The sequence below is a fragment of the Heterodontus francisci genome, chromosome 8 (genome assembly GCF_036365525.1).
Source record: "Heterodontus francisci isolate sHetFra1 chromosome 8, sHetFra1.hap1, whole genome shotgun sequence".
NCBI lineage: Eukaryota > Metazoa > Chordata > Chondrichthyes > Heterodontiformes > Heterodontidae > Heterodontus > Heterodontus francisci.
Window position 1 is genome coordinate 65,613,725 of NC_090378.1, and position 16,363 is coordinate 65,630,087.

The 16,363-nt window shown below is 42.2% G+C and overlaps 1 protein-coding gene across 2 annotated transcripts in view; it reads left to right on the plus strand.

The window, feature by feature from the left end:
- Positions 1-16,363, plus strand: part of ankrd13c (ankyrin repeat domain 13C) — a 119,519-nt gene that overhangs the window by 91,338 nt on the left and 11,818 nt on the right. For both annotated transcript variants that reach the window (XM_068037249.1, XM_068037250.1), the window contains exons 10-12: positions 4,171-4,250; positions 8,619-8,717; positions 12,983-13,083. In XM_068037249.1, coding sequence (XP_067893350.1) covers positions 4,171-4,250; positions 8,619-8,717; positions 12,983-13,083 — 280 coding nt within the window. The remainder of the gene's footprint in view (positions 1-4,170; positions 4,251-8,618; positions 8,718-12,982; positions 13,084-16,363) is intronic.

Here is a 16,363-nt window from a genome sequence, read left to right on the forward strand (position 1 = left end):
CTCAGTTTCTCATTGGCTGGTCTTAACCTAGCTCAATGCATGACACGGTCATCATTATGATCAGTTCGTAATGTGTAAATCCAACATACCCAACATGTCTGAACTGGCTTAAGAAATTGAATTCAGCATTTCTTCCCATTTCACTTAATTCTCATTTGGTATCCAAGTTGTGAATTGTAACTATGCAGAGTAAATGTAGAATTCTTTTAAAACTTGGTGTCTGATAAAACCAAACCTTATTAGGTCTCTTTCTGAATTCAAAATATATTTTGGTTGATGGTATATTCTCCAGGATTGCCATTTAACACAAAGATTATCAAGTACAATTAGAGGTCAGTCAGCAAGTGTAATTGCTGTTCTGTGGGCTAATTTTAACTGGTATTTAAAGATAGTCATGTGGTGAAACTCAAGTGGACAGGTATCTTAATTGGCTCTAAAAGTGAAAGTCTCATAATATGGATTGAGAATCTCAAAAGGTTCCTTCCCTAGCTGACGTGCTTGATTTCCTTTAGTGAAGTTCCTTTTATTTTTCTATTGGTATATTTTTATTTATTCTTCGGGTGTGGGTAATGTTGACAAGTCCACATTTATTGTGCATCTTTAATTGCCCAAAGAAAGTAGTGGTGAGCTGCCTTGAAGTGCTGTGGTACTTGTGATGATGCTTCCTACTTATTCAACTTCCTCATTAGTGAGATACCTTATAAAATGCTTGCCATTGTACAAAGCTGTAGGTAAAAAACACTGATCAGGCCAAATGGGTACACTACAGGGTTTTTCTTGCTTACTGCTTAATTTTCAGTATGGGTTGAACACCACATAGGAATAATAGTTATTAAGCTGCATTGTTAATAATTATATCTGATATACAGTAAGATATGTGCTTCTGGAAAGAGCAAAGAACAGTGCAGCACAGGAGCAGGCCATTCGGCCCTCCAAGCCTGCGCCGATCTTGATGCCTGTCTAAACTAAAACCTTCTGCACTTCCGGGCACCGTATCCCTCTATTCCCATCCTATTCATGTATTTTTCAAGATGCCTCCTAAACGTCACTATCGTACCTGCTTCCACCGGCAGCGTTCCAGGCACTCACCACCCCCTGTGGAAAGAACTTGCCTCGCACATCCCCTCACACCTTAAACCTATGTCCGCTGGTAATTGGCTCTTCCACCCTGGGAAAAAGCTTCTGTCCATGCCACTCTGTCCATGCCACTCCTAACTTTGTAAACCTCTATCATGTCGCCCCTCCACCTCCGTCGTTCCAGTGAAAACAATCCGAGTTTATCCAACCTCTCCTCATAACTAATGCCCTCCAGACCAGGCAACATCCTGGTAAACCTCTTCTGTACCCTCTCCAAAGCCTCCACGTCCTTCTGGTAGTGTGGCGACCAGAACTGCACGCATTATTCCAAATGTGGCCTAACTAAGGTTCCGTACAGTTGCAGCATGACTTGCCAATTTTTATACTCTATGCCCTGACCGATGAAGGCAAGCATGCCGTTTGCCTTCTTAACTACCTTATCCACCTGCGTTGCCACTTTCAGTGACCTGTGGACCTGTATGCCCAGATCTCTCTGCCTGTCAATACTCCGAAGGGTTCTGCCATTTACTGTATACTTCCCACCTGCATTAGATCTTCCAAAATGCATTACCTCACATTTGTCCGGATTAAATTCCATCTGCCATTTCTCCGCCCAAGTCTCCAACCAATCTATATCCTGCTGTATCCTCTGACAATCCTCATCACTATCCGCAACTCCACCAACCTTTGTGTCATCCACAAACCTACTAATCAGACAAGCTACATTTTCCTCCAAATCATTTATATATACTACAAACAGCAAAGGTCCCAGCACTGATCCCTGCGGAACACCACTATTCACAGCCCTCCATTCAGAAAAGCACCCTTCCACTGCTACCCTCTGTCTTCTATGACTGAGCCATTTCTGTATCCATCTTGCCAGCTCACCTCTGATCCCGTGTGACTTCACCTTTTGTACCAGTCTGCCATGAGGGACCTTGTCAAAGGCTTTACTGAAGTCAATATAGACAACATCCACTGCCCTTCCTTCATCAATCATCTTCGTCACTTCCTCAAAAAACTCAATCAAATTAGTGAGACACGACCTCCCCTTCACAAAACCATGCTGCCTCTCGCTAATAAGTTCATTTGTTTTCAAATGGGAGTGAATCCTGTCCCGAAGAATCCTCTCTAATAATTTCCCCACCACTGACGTAAGGCTCACCAGCCTATAATTTCCTGGATTATCCTTGCTACCCTTCTTAAAGGAACAACATTGGCTATTCTCCGGTCCTCTGGGACCTCGCCTGTAGCCAATGAGGATACAAAGATTTCTGTCAAGGCCCCACCAATTTCTTCCCTTGCCTTCCTCAGTATTCTGGGGTAGATCCCATCAGGCCCTGGGGACTTACCTACCTTTGCAAGACGTCCAACACCTTTTTTGATTACGACATGATAACGACATGACCCAGACTATCTACACTCCCTTCCCTGGACTCATCATCCACCAAGTCCTTCTCTTTGGTGAATACTGATGCAAAGTACTCATTTAGTACCTTGCCCATTTCCTCTGGCTCCACACACAAATTCCCTCCTCTGTCCTTGAGTGGGCCATCCCTTTCCCTGGTTACCCTCTTGCTCTTTATATATGTATAAAAAGCCTTGGGATTCTCCTTAATCCTGTTTGCCAATGACTTTTCATGACCCCTTTTAGCCCTCCTGACTCCTTGCTTAAGTTCCTTCCTACTTTCTTTATATTCCTCAAGGGCTTTGTCTGTTCCCAGCCTTCTAGCCCTTACGAATGCTTCCTTTTTCTTTTTGACTAGGCTCACAATATCCCTCGTTATCCAAGGTTCCCGAAACTTGCCAAAGTTGTCTTTCTTCCTCACAGGAACATGCTGGTCCTGGATTCTAATCAGCTGACATTTGAAAGACTCCCACATGTCAGATGTTGATTTACCCTCAAACAGCCGCCCACAATCTAAATTCTTCAGTTCCTGCCTAATATTGTTATAATTAGCCTTCCCCCAATTTAGCAACTTCACCCGAGGACTACTCTTATCCTTATCTACAAGTGCCTTAAAACTTATGGAATTATGGTCACTGCTCCCGAAATACTCCCCTACTGAGACTTCGACCACTTGGCCTGGCTCATTCCCCAATACCAGGTCCAGTACGGCCCCTTCCCTAGTTGGACCATGTACATATTGTTTCAAGAAGCTCTCCTGGATGCTCCTTACAAATTCTGCCCCATCCAAGCCCCTAGCACTAAGTGAGTCCCAGTCAATATAGGGGAAGTTAAAATCACCCACCACTACAACCCTGTTACCTTTACATCTTTCCAAAATCTGTCTACATATCTGCTCCTCTACCTCCCACTGGCTGTTGGGAGGCCTATAGTAAACCCCCAACATCGTGACTGCACCCTTCCTATTCCTGAGCTCCACCTGTATTGCCTCGCTGCATGACCCCTCCGAGCTGTCCTCCCGCAGTACAGCTGTGATATTCTCCTTAACCCTAAAGCCTATTGATCTATTCAACTGGCCAAATGCATAATAATTTGAGTATTATGCTTGCTTAAACACACCATATTTAGTATTTTGGAAGCTCCTAGTCACTTGGGAGGAAAGACTTGCTCTATGCTCTAAGTGTAGAGAAATTATAAACATTATGAAGGACAGAGAGTAGATTTCCTCTTCATTGGGCCAGGGGAATACTTAGTTGCCAGGTTCAGCAAAAAGTTAAGTTAGGTGTCCATCTCCACTATGTTCTGGAATTTCATTGGCATCCCTTGATAGAACATATGGACCTGCATTTGGAGTAGGAGATGTCCCAGTGTAACAATTCAAATGAGGCAGGAGAGGGCATTCCTGACTTCCCACTTCACTTTCCTTGTTGGTTTGCTGGATGTCCAAATGGACCGGCATCCATAGAAACCAGGCATTGGAGTTTATGCTGGGACCTGGACAGACGAAGGAAACCTTCCTTTCAGAAATGGGTTTAAGCCTCTTTATTTGGGAAATATTGAAAGATTTCATTTTTAGCAACTGGAATCTGAAGATTGTAGGAATTTTGTGCATATGAAATTGTCATGAGGAAAGTTTTTTAAAATTAATTTTAAACTTTATAGATGAACATTTTTCCCTTTTACAGCCTGTTCGTAGACAGTCACTTAGCACTCCCCCTGCTAACACAATCACTTGGGAGGAGTACATCTCGGCAGAGACTGGAAAGTAAGTACTAAGGAATTATCAGCCAACATAACAATGTAATTTGTATTTATTAGGGGAAAATACTTAAATTGGTCTTTGATCCCATTCACATTAAGCATTCATTTGGAGCTTCTGGACCAAGCCCTTAATGCACAGTGTTTCTTCCTTGTTCAGTACAGGCTGCGCAATAGATATATGCTGTGAATTACAGTAGGTTTCATAGATTTGGCATATCTGAGGGTTCCTGTCAACAAAATGGATTAACCTCTTAGCACTATAATAGTATTTATGGACGTAAACAAAAAGCAAACTATCATTTTTTTTCTCAGAGTATGCTGATAACTTCGAATCTGCTGCCACTCAAATAGTAACTAGTGTAGGGGTACAGTGGCTTTGTCCGTGTCCCTACCATGTTCCTGCTCAGTGAACAATTAAAGGAATACATGCCTATACCAGCATAAAGCTCTGGCTAGACTCCATTCAAGCACTATTCACCCTTATCTCTTACCAAAACCACTTACTGCTCCAAGATCATCCTGCAAGATCATTCTTGCGTTCATGTGCAAAAGAATAAATCACTCCTAGATTCTTTTCTGTACTACCAATCAATGATCCCTCCAATTAACCTTTACTGTGCATGGCCTATTTGTTGCACTGTGCGGTCCCTTTAAGATTGTCACATGCCGCCCATGTGCGCATCTTAAAGGGAATGCTGCTTGTGCCTGGCTTGTTTGTTGTCTGTGTGATACATTCCAGATCGCCGCAAAATGTATAGAGAACATTGCTAGCAACTGTCTCTTGCCGCCTCCATCCTTTCCTTCCAATAAGTACAAATACCTCCTGGGCTTCTGTCAGTAAGATTGAGACTATTGGCTCAGCTGCCTCTGTTGCATTACCTGCTGTAATCCTGAATCCATGTCTTTACCTAGTATTTCTCCTTTCTACCTTCAAGCCCTCCCTCAGCTCATCTTGTCCATGCTTTTCTCTTGATCCTGGTCCACTAAACTGCTGACCAAAAAACTTCCCTTTCTTTTCCAGATGCTAGCTGAAATTGCAAATGGTTCCTTTTCCTCAGGTACTGTCCCCCTTCCTTTAAAAGCTGTTGCCATAAACCCACTTCTCAAAACAATCCACACTTGACCCCTGTGTCCTTCCAAACTACTGTCCCATTACCATCCTCCCTTTCCTCTCCAAAGTCCTTCAATATGTTGGTGCCCATTTTTCCTGCACCTCCATGTTTGAATTTCTTCAGTCAGGTTTCTGCTGCTGCCACAGCACTGAAATGGCCCCTAATCAAAATCACACTTGACATTCTCTGTGACTGTGGTGTATTATCGCTCCTTGCTCTTCATGACCTCTCTGCATCTTTTGGCATGGTCAACCACACCACCATTCTCCAAAGGCTGTCCTCCATTGTCCAGGTACCATGTGACAGCACTGCCTTGGTTCCACTCTTGACTATCCATTCGTAGTCCCGAATGGCTTCTCTTCCCATCCCCTCACAGTTACTTCTGGAGTCCACCAGTGAACTTAGTCCCCTTCTCTTCCTGATCGATGTGTGGCCCTTTGGCAACATCATCCAAAGACATGGGGGCCAGGTTACACATAGTTGCAAGATAGAATAAAGATCAAGGTCGTCTAGTTCACTATCTACTATCCTGAAAATTGCATGATACAACAAAGGAATCAATCTCCATCAATTAGTCTACAACAGCCCCAGGCATGAGGTAAGGAAAACCTTTTAATGGTGGAAAGCTTTCGGAACCATAGGTCCAAAGTCACCACTTCTCGCCAAGCATGTTACACTTAACTTAGTGCTGTCTTAAATTACTCATGTACTGTGTCCCAAAGTTTATTTTATGAAAGAAATCTAATTTTCATTGAATCAGCACTATCAGCTTCCTCTACCAAGGGGGCCTGTCCCATAGATTTACACTCACTGACTGATAACACAACATTTTTGCAGATTAGTTTTGAACTTATTCTCCAAATGCAGGCTGTGTCCTCTGGTTCTACTTCCCTAAACCATGTGAATCAGCTTGTTATGGTCTACGTTATCTAATTCCTTTCGAATCCTAAAAACAGCAATCATGTCACCTCTCAATCTATTTTCCAGTGAGAACATACCCAATTTAAGTAATTGTTTGACATAATTCAATCTCTCCATCCCCTCAAATATTCTGTATCCCTCTTCTGTACCCTCTCAAAAGCAGCAATATCTTTTGGACTGTGGTGGTTAGAACTGGTGCAGACGCATGTACATTGCCGAGACCAACCTTTACGTCATTACCACCCGTCTCAACCCCTTCATTGCCTCATGTACAACATTCAGACCACTATGAGGGGTAATTTCCTCTTGTTGAGCATTGAGAAGACCCAAGCTATTGTATTCAACCAAGCCACAAACTCCATATCTTTGCTACTGATTATGTCCCTTTCATCTGCCATTGTTAGGTTGAATTAAACTGTTTGCAACCTTGGTGTTCTCTTTGATGTAAGTCAGACACCATCCTGACAGACAGATAATGTAATTTCATCATCATCGCTGATTAAAAAATTCTGAAATTTCCTATGTACCTCCATCATGGAAGCCACATCACCACAAGTACTATTGTGATTTAAGGGGAGGTATCACCAACTTCTCAGGTCAGCTAATGGATAGGTAGTAAGGGAATTGAATAAATACTTGAAGGAGAAAAAATTGCAGGCATGTGGGGAAAGATCAAGGGAGTTGGATTAACTGGTTTACACTTCGAAAGAGCCAGTGCAGACACAATAGGCCACATGACTAGCTACAGTGCTGTACTATTATGTAATCCCGAGCTGAATTTCTGACCACATCCTCTGCCATCACAAAGACCAATTACTCACATATCCACCCTGCCTCAGCACATCTGCCGAGACCCTTGTCCAGGCCACAGCAACCTCCAGACTCAAGTATTTCAATGCCCTGCTGCCAATATCCTGTCCTCTCCCTTCTATCAACATGCAGTTCCTACAAAACTCTGCTCCCTGTATGCTATTCCACTGATCCCGTCAGCCCTGTGTTTGTTGATCTACTTTGGTTCCTGGTCCCTATTCCTTCTAGTTTAAAATTCTCATCCTCAAATCCTTTCTTGACCTCTCCTGTCCCTATCTCTGTAAACTTATATATTTTTATACTTGTTCTCTTCCCCATTACCTTCCCCGCCCCCCCCCCCCCAACAATACACAATTTTGTCCCACTCCTGAAGGTGCGACTCATTGAGATGCAGGTCCTACCTTCATCAGACATCCACACAAACTTATCTGGTATCTTTAGCTCCCTCCCTATCTAATGAACACTGGTGTCCCAGATACTGCCCTGACTGAGAGCTAATTCAGCATTGACTAGGTATTGAACTAGGGATCTTCTGGTTCCATGTGTTTTAGTACTATACCAACAGGTACATTTACCCAGTAGGCCATCAGCAGGGTGGCGGCTGTTTTTGCTGGTATAATATTAATGATACAATATTGGTTCCTGTCTAGAAGGGAACTTTGCACATGAATGGATATGCCATCCCAGATCTTCCAGAAAAAAGTTTTAATAAGGCATTAAGATTCTGATTTTACAATATCTCTGGACGCTGAAATCTGATCACCATAACAAATGAATTGAACCCTTGTAGCAGAGGTCCCCTTCCCAGCACCATTTGAGAGTTTGGCAAGGAGTGTTCCGATTCTCAACATTTAAATGGACCAAATGCTGGAAAGTGGGATTAGAATGGGTGGATTGTTTTTTGGCCAGCACAGACACAGTGGGCCAAGTGGCCTCTTTCTGTGCTGTAAACTTTCTATGATTCTATGAAATCCACTCCAAGTAGTTTTAGAAAGTGTCAACAAAATCCAAAGGATCCTGAACTTTTTAAATAGTGTGCTGGGATTCATATTCAAGTGGCATGAGGCTGCCTGCTTCATGCGGTCTTCGCCAAGTGGAAAATGCTTTGCAATGATGTTAAAAGTGGTAATAGAAATGCATCCTAATTCTGCTGTACATGCCTTTTCTGAGGCAATATTTGTCAAAGGTTTCTAAAGTACGTGGATGTAAGGGAGTTAACTGTTTTCAGTTTTAAAAAGGTGGTTATCAGGGATGTTCATATACTGAATGAAATGAAAAATATTTGTGATGCATATTAGTTTGCATGCTAAGCAATAGTGACCACACCTGGTTCTTTGCTGTTGATATTAGATCTTGTGTGTATTGGAGGAGAAGCCTTTGATTTCCTGTACTGGTGATCTTGGTTATTATACAAGCTTACTTTATTTATTTATATATATATACACACAAATTTTTAGGTTTTCTCTTCTACACTGTATATAATTATCCTATCATAACAGTTCACTAATATAACTTTAATTTCCATCTAGGGCTCCTCATCTAGGAAGAGAACTGATCTGCAAAGAGAGCAAAAAAACATTCAAAGCCACAATAGCCATGAGCCAGGAGTTTCCTCTGGGCATTGACTCGTAAGTAGCCTTGTGTGGACCTATTCTTCATAATTTCTTTGAAGATATGCTGCAGATACACAACACATCCCTTAGTATCCAAAAACTTAATCTTTTGTATAGAAAACTGAACAGCAAAAGGCAGGTTAGTATTTTACATAAACTCCTGTTAAAATCATTTTTTTGTTCTGTTTGGTGTTCAAACTGATAGTTATTTGGTTGGAACAATATCTTTCGATTACAGACTCGGCAAGATGATTTTCCTTTCGCCTGAAGGTAATGTAAAATATCTTGCCCCTCTCCGGATCAGGAGGTATTTCCCGAACAAAATAAACTTCAATAATTCAATCATAGCCAGAGTATCACTTGCAATGGCTTCTCTTCCTGCTCTTGCACCATTACCTTTGGTGTCTTTGAGCCCTTCTTATTTCGCATCTACAGGTGTCCCATGGCAACATTATTTGAAAGCACAGCATTAGTTTTTGCATATAAGCTGATGACACCCATCTCTACCTCACCACCATCTCTCCACTCTTACACTGTTGCTAAATTATCAGACTGCTTATCTGACACCCAGCACAGGATGAGCAGAAATTTCCTCCTCCAATTAAATATTGGGAAGACTGGAACCATTGTTTTTGGTCCTTACTCCAAACTCTGTTCCCCAGCTACTGATTCCATCCCTCTCCCTAGTAACAGTCTAAGATTAAGCCAGTTTGTTCATAACCTCTGTGTCATATTTTACCCCCAAATGAGCTTCTGACCACAAAGCCTATTTCCACCTCTGTAACATCACCCAACAGTCCCTGACGCAGCTCGTCTGCTGCTGAAACCCTCATTCATGCTTTTGTTACCTCTAAACTTGATTATTGCAATGCACCCCTGGTTGGTCTCCCACATTCTATGCTCTGTAAACTTGAGGTCATCCAAAACTCTGCTGCCTGTGTCTTAACTTACACCAAGTTCCATTCACCTATCACCCTATGTGCTCGCTGACCTACCTTGGCTCCCAGCCAAGCAAAGTCTTGATTTTAAAACTCTCACCCTAGTTTTCAAATCACTCCATGGTCTCGCCCCTACCTATCTCTATAATCTCCTCCAGCCCCAAACCCTCTCAGATATCTGCGCTCATCTAATTCTGGCCTCTTGAGCATCCCTGATTTTAATTGCTCCACCATTGGTGGCTGCGCCTTCAGTTGACTAGGCCCTAAGCTCTGAAATTCCCTCTTTACCTCACTTTCCTCCTTTTAAGGCACTCTTTAAAACCTACCAACTTGGCCAAGCTTTTGGTTACTTGATTTAATATCTCCTTATGTGACTCAGTGTTTTATTTTGTTTTATAATGTTCCTTTGAAGCTCCTTGGGACATTTTATTACATTTAACATACAAGCATACAAATTAGGAGCAGAAGCAGGCCATTCAGCCCCTCGAGTCTGCTCCGCCATTCAATAAGATCATGGCAGATCTGTTTGCGTTTCGAATTCCACACTCCCATCTATCCCCGATAACCTTTGATCCCCTTGCCTCCCAAGAATCTATCTACTTCTGCCTTAAAAATATTCAATGACCCGGCCTCCACATCCTTCTGAGGTAGTGTTCCAAAGTCCCACAACCCTCAGAGAAAAAATTTCCCCTCTTCCCTGTCCTAAAAGGGTGACCCCTAATTTTAAAACAGTGCCCCATAGTTCTGGACTTACCCATAAGAGGAAACATCCTTTCCACATCCACCTTGTCAAGACAGTTCAGGATCTTAGATACTTCAATCAAGTCTCCCCTCATCCTTCTAAACTCCAGTGAAAACAAGCTCAGTCTGTCCAACTGTTCCTCATAAGACAACCGGTCATTCCAGGTATCTATCTAGTAAACCTCCTCTGAACTGCCTCCAACGCATTTACATCCTTCCCTTAAATAAGGAGACCAAAACTGCATATAGTATTCGAGATGTGAACTCACCAATGCCCTGTATAGCTGAAGCATAACATTCTTGCTTTTATTTTCAATTCCTCTCGTAATAAAGGATAACATTCCATTAGCCTTCTTCATTACTTGCTGTACCTGCATACTAACCTTTTGTGACTCATGCACCAGAACACCTGGAATTTTGCTGTCGTTCTCCGTTTAAGTAATACTCCGCTTTTTTATTTTTCCAGCCAAAGTGAACAACTTCACATTTTCCCACATTATACTCCATCTGCCAAATTTTTGCCCACTCACTCAACCTATCTATATTGGTCTTCAACCTCCTTGTGTCCTCTTCACAACATACTTTCCTACCTATCTTTGTGTCATCTGCAAATTTAGCTACCATGCCATCGCTCCCCTCATCTAAGTCATTGACATAAATAGTAAAAAGTTGAGGCCTCAGCACAGACCCCTGCGGGACTCCACTCGTCACATCCTGCCACTCAGAAAAGGACCCATTTATGCATACTCTCTGTTTTCTTCCAGCCAGTCAATCTTCTATCCATGCTAATATGTTACCCCCTACACCATGAGCTCCTACTTTGTACAATAACTTTTTATGTGGCACCTTGTCAAATGTCTTCTGGAAATCCAAGTACAGTACATCAACGGGCTCCCCTTTATCCACAACACATGTTATTCCTTCAAAGAACTCCAATAAATTGGTTAAATATGATTTCCCTTTCACAAAACCATGCTGACTATTCCCGATTACCTTCAGTTTTTCTAAGTGCCCAGCTATAGCCTCCTTAATGATCGATTTTAACACCTACCCCACGACGGACGTCAAGCTAACTGGCCTATAGTTACCTGTTTTCTGCGTTCCCCCCCCCCAAAACCTTCTTGAATACAGCAGGTTATATTTGCTACTTTCTAGTCTGAAGGAACCTTTCCAGAATCCACTACCTCATTAAAGACCCTAGGATGAAGTCCATCAGGACCCCGGGACTTGTCAGCCCGCAGCTCCATCAGTTTGCTCAGCAACACTTCCCTGGTGATTGTAATTTCACCAGGTTCTTCTCTTCCCTCCACCTCCTGATTTACAACTATTACTGGAATGCTTTTTGTATCCTCTATAGTGAAGAAAAAAGCAAAATATTTGTTCATTTCATCCGGCATTTCCTTATTATCTACTATTAACTCCCCATTCTGACTCTCTAGAAGACCAACACTCGCTTTACTTACTCTTTTTTTAAATACCTGTAGAAGCTATCAGTTTTTACATTTCTAGCTAGCTTCCTCTCATACTCTTAATTTTTCTCCTGATTAACCTTTTAATCATTCTCTGCTGTTCTTTATGTTCTGGCCAATCATCTGACCTGCAACTCATCTTTGTGTAATTATATGCCTTTTCCTTAAGTTTGATGCTTTTCTTAACTTCTTTAGTTAACTTTGGATGGTGGGTCCTCCCCTTAGAATTTTGTTTTATAGTCGGAATATACTTATTCTGAGTATTCTGAAATATCCCCTTAAATGTCTGCCACTGCTTCTCTATTGATCTATCTCCTAGCCTAGTCAGCCAGTTCACTTCAGCTAGCTCAGCTTTCATGACCACATAGTTGCCCTTTTTTAAGTTTAAAATACTAGTCTTAGACCCACTCTTCTGTCTTTCAAACTGGATGTAAAATTCAGTTATATTGTGGTCGCCATTACCCAGAGGTGCCTTTGCTCTGAGGTCATTAATTAATTTTGTCACATTACACAATACCAAGTCTAATATAACCTGCTCTCTGGTTGGTTCCAGAACATGCTGCTCTAAGAAACTATCTCAAAAGCATTCTATAAACTCCTCGTTCAGGCTACTATTGCCAATCTGATTTTTACAGTTTATATGTAGATTAAAATCACCCATGATTATTGCCGTCCCTTTATCACAAGCACCCAATATTTCTTCTTGTTTACATGGTCCTACATTGTGGTTACTGTTAGGGGGCCTGTAGACCACTCCCACTAGTGACTTCTTTCCCTTACCATTCCTCATCTCCACCCAAACCGATTCTACGTCCCGATCTCTTGAACCAAGGATTTCTCTAACTATTGCACTAATGCCATCCTTGATTAACAGTGCTACCCTTCCACCTTTACCTAAAGGCATTTTATAAATATAAGTTGTCATTGGGTATGAGTGAGAAGTGTGGTGTGTATATAAATGAGTGTGTTCTCATTGTTTTAAATGCAGGTGTCACCACGTAATAATGTAAAAACTTTGCGTAACCGTCGTAAATAATCAATAGGAAAGTTTTTTGATGTAGGTTTTCCCTGGTTTTGTTAACTTGATTCTGGTTTCCTAATTTTTCTTTTTCTATTGATCTTTTATTGACAGATTACTGAATGTTTTAGAGGTCATAGCACCCTTCAAGCACTTTAATAAACTCAGAGAATTTGTTCAGATGAAACTTCCACCAGGATTCCCTGTTAAACTAGGTAAGTAGTCTCTGTAATGTGAAGAAATGCTGGACTAGCTAAACAAAAGAAAGGATTTGGATTGATCATATTCAGTTGTAACTCTTGTTCTTTTTGAGTGTTTTAGAAACCGACAAAGGGCCACCAAAACGTTGACTAAGGGAAAAAAAAGAATATGAGAGTAAACTAGTCAGTAATATAGGAACAGATTGTAACAGCTTTTATAGGTATATAAAAAGAGAGTAGCTTAAGTAAAGCTTGGTCCCTTAGAAACAGAGACAGGAGAAATTATCATGGGGAATGAGGAAATGCCAGAGGCATTGAACAGATATTTTGTCTGTCTTCACAGTAGAAGACACAAGATTCATACCAGAAATAGATGGTAACGTGGGGGCAAAAAGAGTGAGGAAATTATCAGCAAAGAAAAAGTATTGGAGCAACTTAATGGACTAAAATCAGACAAATCCCTGGTACCTGATGGCTTACACCCTAGGGTTCTAAAAGAGATAAAGCCCTTAGAAAGGCACAGTATGATGAGAACAAGTTAATATGGTTTTACTAAAGGAAAATCCTGTTTGACAAATTTATTAGAGTTTTTTGAGGATGTAACTAGTAGGGTAGATAAAGCAGAACCTATAGATGTTGTATACCTGAATTTCCAAATGGCATTTGATAAGGTGCCACACAAAAGGTTAATAGGCAAGATAAGGGCTCATGGTGTTGGAGGTAATTTATTAGCATGGATAGAGGATTGGTTAATGGACAGGAAGCAAAGAGTGGGCATAAACAGGGTATTTTCAAGTTGGTAGGCAGTGAATAGTGGAGTGCTGCAAGCGTCAGTGCTGGGGCCTCAGCTGTTTACAATCTATATTAATGACTTGGATGATGAGAAAGAGAGTAATGTATCTAAGTTTGCTGATACAAAGGTAGGTGGAAAGGTAAGCTGTGGGGGGAGAGGGGAACACAGAGAGGCTGCAAAGAGATATAGACAGGTTAAATGAGTGGGCAACAAGATGGTAGATGGAGTATAATGCAGAGAAGTGTGAAGTTATTCACTTTGGTCATAAGAATAGAAAAGCAGAATATTTTTTAAAAGGTGTGAAACTTCTAAGTGTTGATGTTCAAAGAGACTTTGGTGTGCTTGTACAAGGAAAGCAGAAAGTTAGCATGCAGGTATAGCAAGCAATTAGGAAGGCAAATGGCATGTTGCCCTTTTATTGCAAGGGGATTGGAGTACAGGATTAAGGAAGTCTTACTACAATTGTACAGGGTTTTTGTGAGACCACATCTGAAGTGGTGTGTGCAGTTTATTGGCCTGCACATTCAAAGAATAAAGAACAGTACAGCACAGGAACAGGCCATTTGGCCCTCCAAGCCTGCGCCGATCTTGATGCCTGCCGAAACTAACACCTTCTGCACTTCAGGGCCCATATCCCTCTATTCCCTTCCTATTCATATATTTGTCAAGATGTCTCTTAAATGTCGCTATCGTATCTGCTTCCACCACCTCCCCTGGCAGCATGTTCCAGGCACTCATCACCCTCTGTGTAAAAAAAACTTGCCTCGCACATCCCCTCTAAACTTTGCCCCTCGCACCTTAAACCTATGTCCCCTAGTAACTGACTCATCCACCCTGGGAAAAAGCTTCTGACTATCCACTCTGTCCATGCTGCTCATAACTTTGTAAACCTCTATCATGTCGCCACTCCACCTCCGTCGTTCCAGTGAAAACAATCCGAGTTTTTCCAACCTCTCCTCATAACTAATGCCCTCCAGACCAGGCAACATCCTGGTAAACCTCTTCTGTACCCTCTCCAAAGCCTCCACGTCCTTCTGGTAGTGTGGCGACCAGAATTGCACGCAATATTCTAAGTGTGGCCTAACTAAGGTTCTGTACAGCTGCAACATGACTTGCCAATTTTTATACTCTATGCCCCGACCGATGAAGGCAAGCATGCCGTATGCCTTCTTGACTACCTTATCCACCTGCGTTGCCACTTTCAGTGACCTGTGGACCTGTGCGCCCAGATCTCTCTGCCTGTCAATACTCCGAAGGGTTCTGCCATTTACTGTATACCTCCCACCTGCATTAGACCTTCCAAAATGCATTACCTCACATTTGTCCGGATTAAACTCCATCTGCCATTTCTCCACCCAAGTCTCCAACCGATCTATATCCTGCTGTATCCTCTGACAATCCTCATCGTTATCCGCAACTCCACCAACCTTTGTGTCGTCCGCAAACTTACTAATCAGACCAGCTACATTTTCCTCCAAATCATTTATATATACTACAAACAGCAAAGGTCCCAGCACTGATCCCTGCGGAACACCACTAGTCACATCCCTCCATTCAGAAAAACACCCATCCACTGTTACCCTCTGTCTTCTGTGACTGAGCCAGTTCTGTATCCATCTTGCCAGCTCACCTCTGATCCCGTGTGACTTCACCTTTTGCACCAGTCTGCCATGCGGGACCTTGTCAAAGGCTTTACTAAAGTCCATATAGACAACATCCACCGCCCTTCCCTCATCAATCATCTTCGTCACTTCCTCAAAAAACTCAATCAAGTTAGTGAGACACGACCTCCCCTTCACAAAACCATGCTGCCTCTCGCTAATAAGTTTGTTTGTTTCCAAATGGGAGTAAATCCTGTCCCGAAGAATCCTCTCTAATAGTTGCCCTACCACTGACGTAAGGCTCACCAGCCTATAATTTCCTGGATTATCCTTACCACCCTTCTTAAACAAAGGAACAACATTGGCTAATCTCCAGTCCTCTGGGACCTCACCTGTAGCTAATGAGGATGCAAAGATTTCTGTCAAGGCCCCAGCAAACTCTTCCCTTGCCTCCCTCAGTATTCTGGGGTAGATCCCATCAGGCCCTGGGGACTTATCTACCTTAATGCTTTGCAAGACACCCAACACCACCTCCTTTTTGATAATGAGATGACTGAGACTATCTGCACTCCCTTCCCTAGGCTCATCATCCACCAAGTCCTTCTCCTTGGTGAATACTGATGCAAAGTACTCATTTAGCACCTCACCCATTTCCTCTGGCTCCACGCATAGATTCCCATCTCTGTCCTTGAGTGGGCCAACCCTTTCCCTGGTTACCCTCTTGCTCTTTATATATGTATAAAAAGCCTTGGGATTCTCCTTAATCCTGTTTGCCAATGACTTTTCATGACCCCTTTTAGCCCTCCTAACTCCTTGCTTAAGTTCCTTCCTACTGTCTTTATATTCCTCAAGTGCTTCATCTCTTCCTAGCCTTCCAGCCCTTACAAATGCTTCCTTTTTC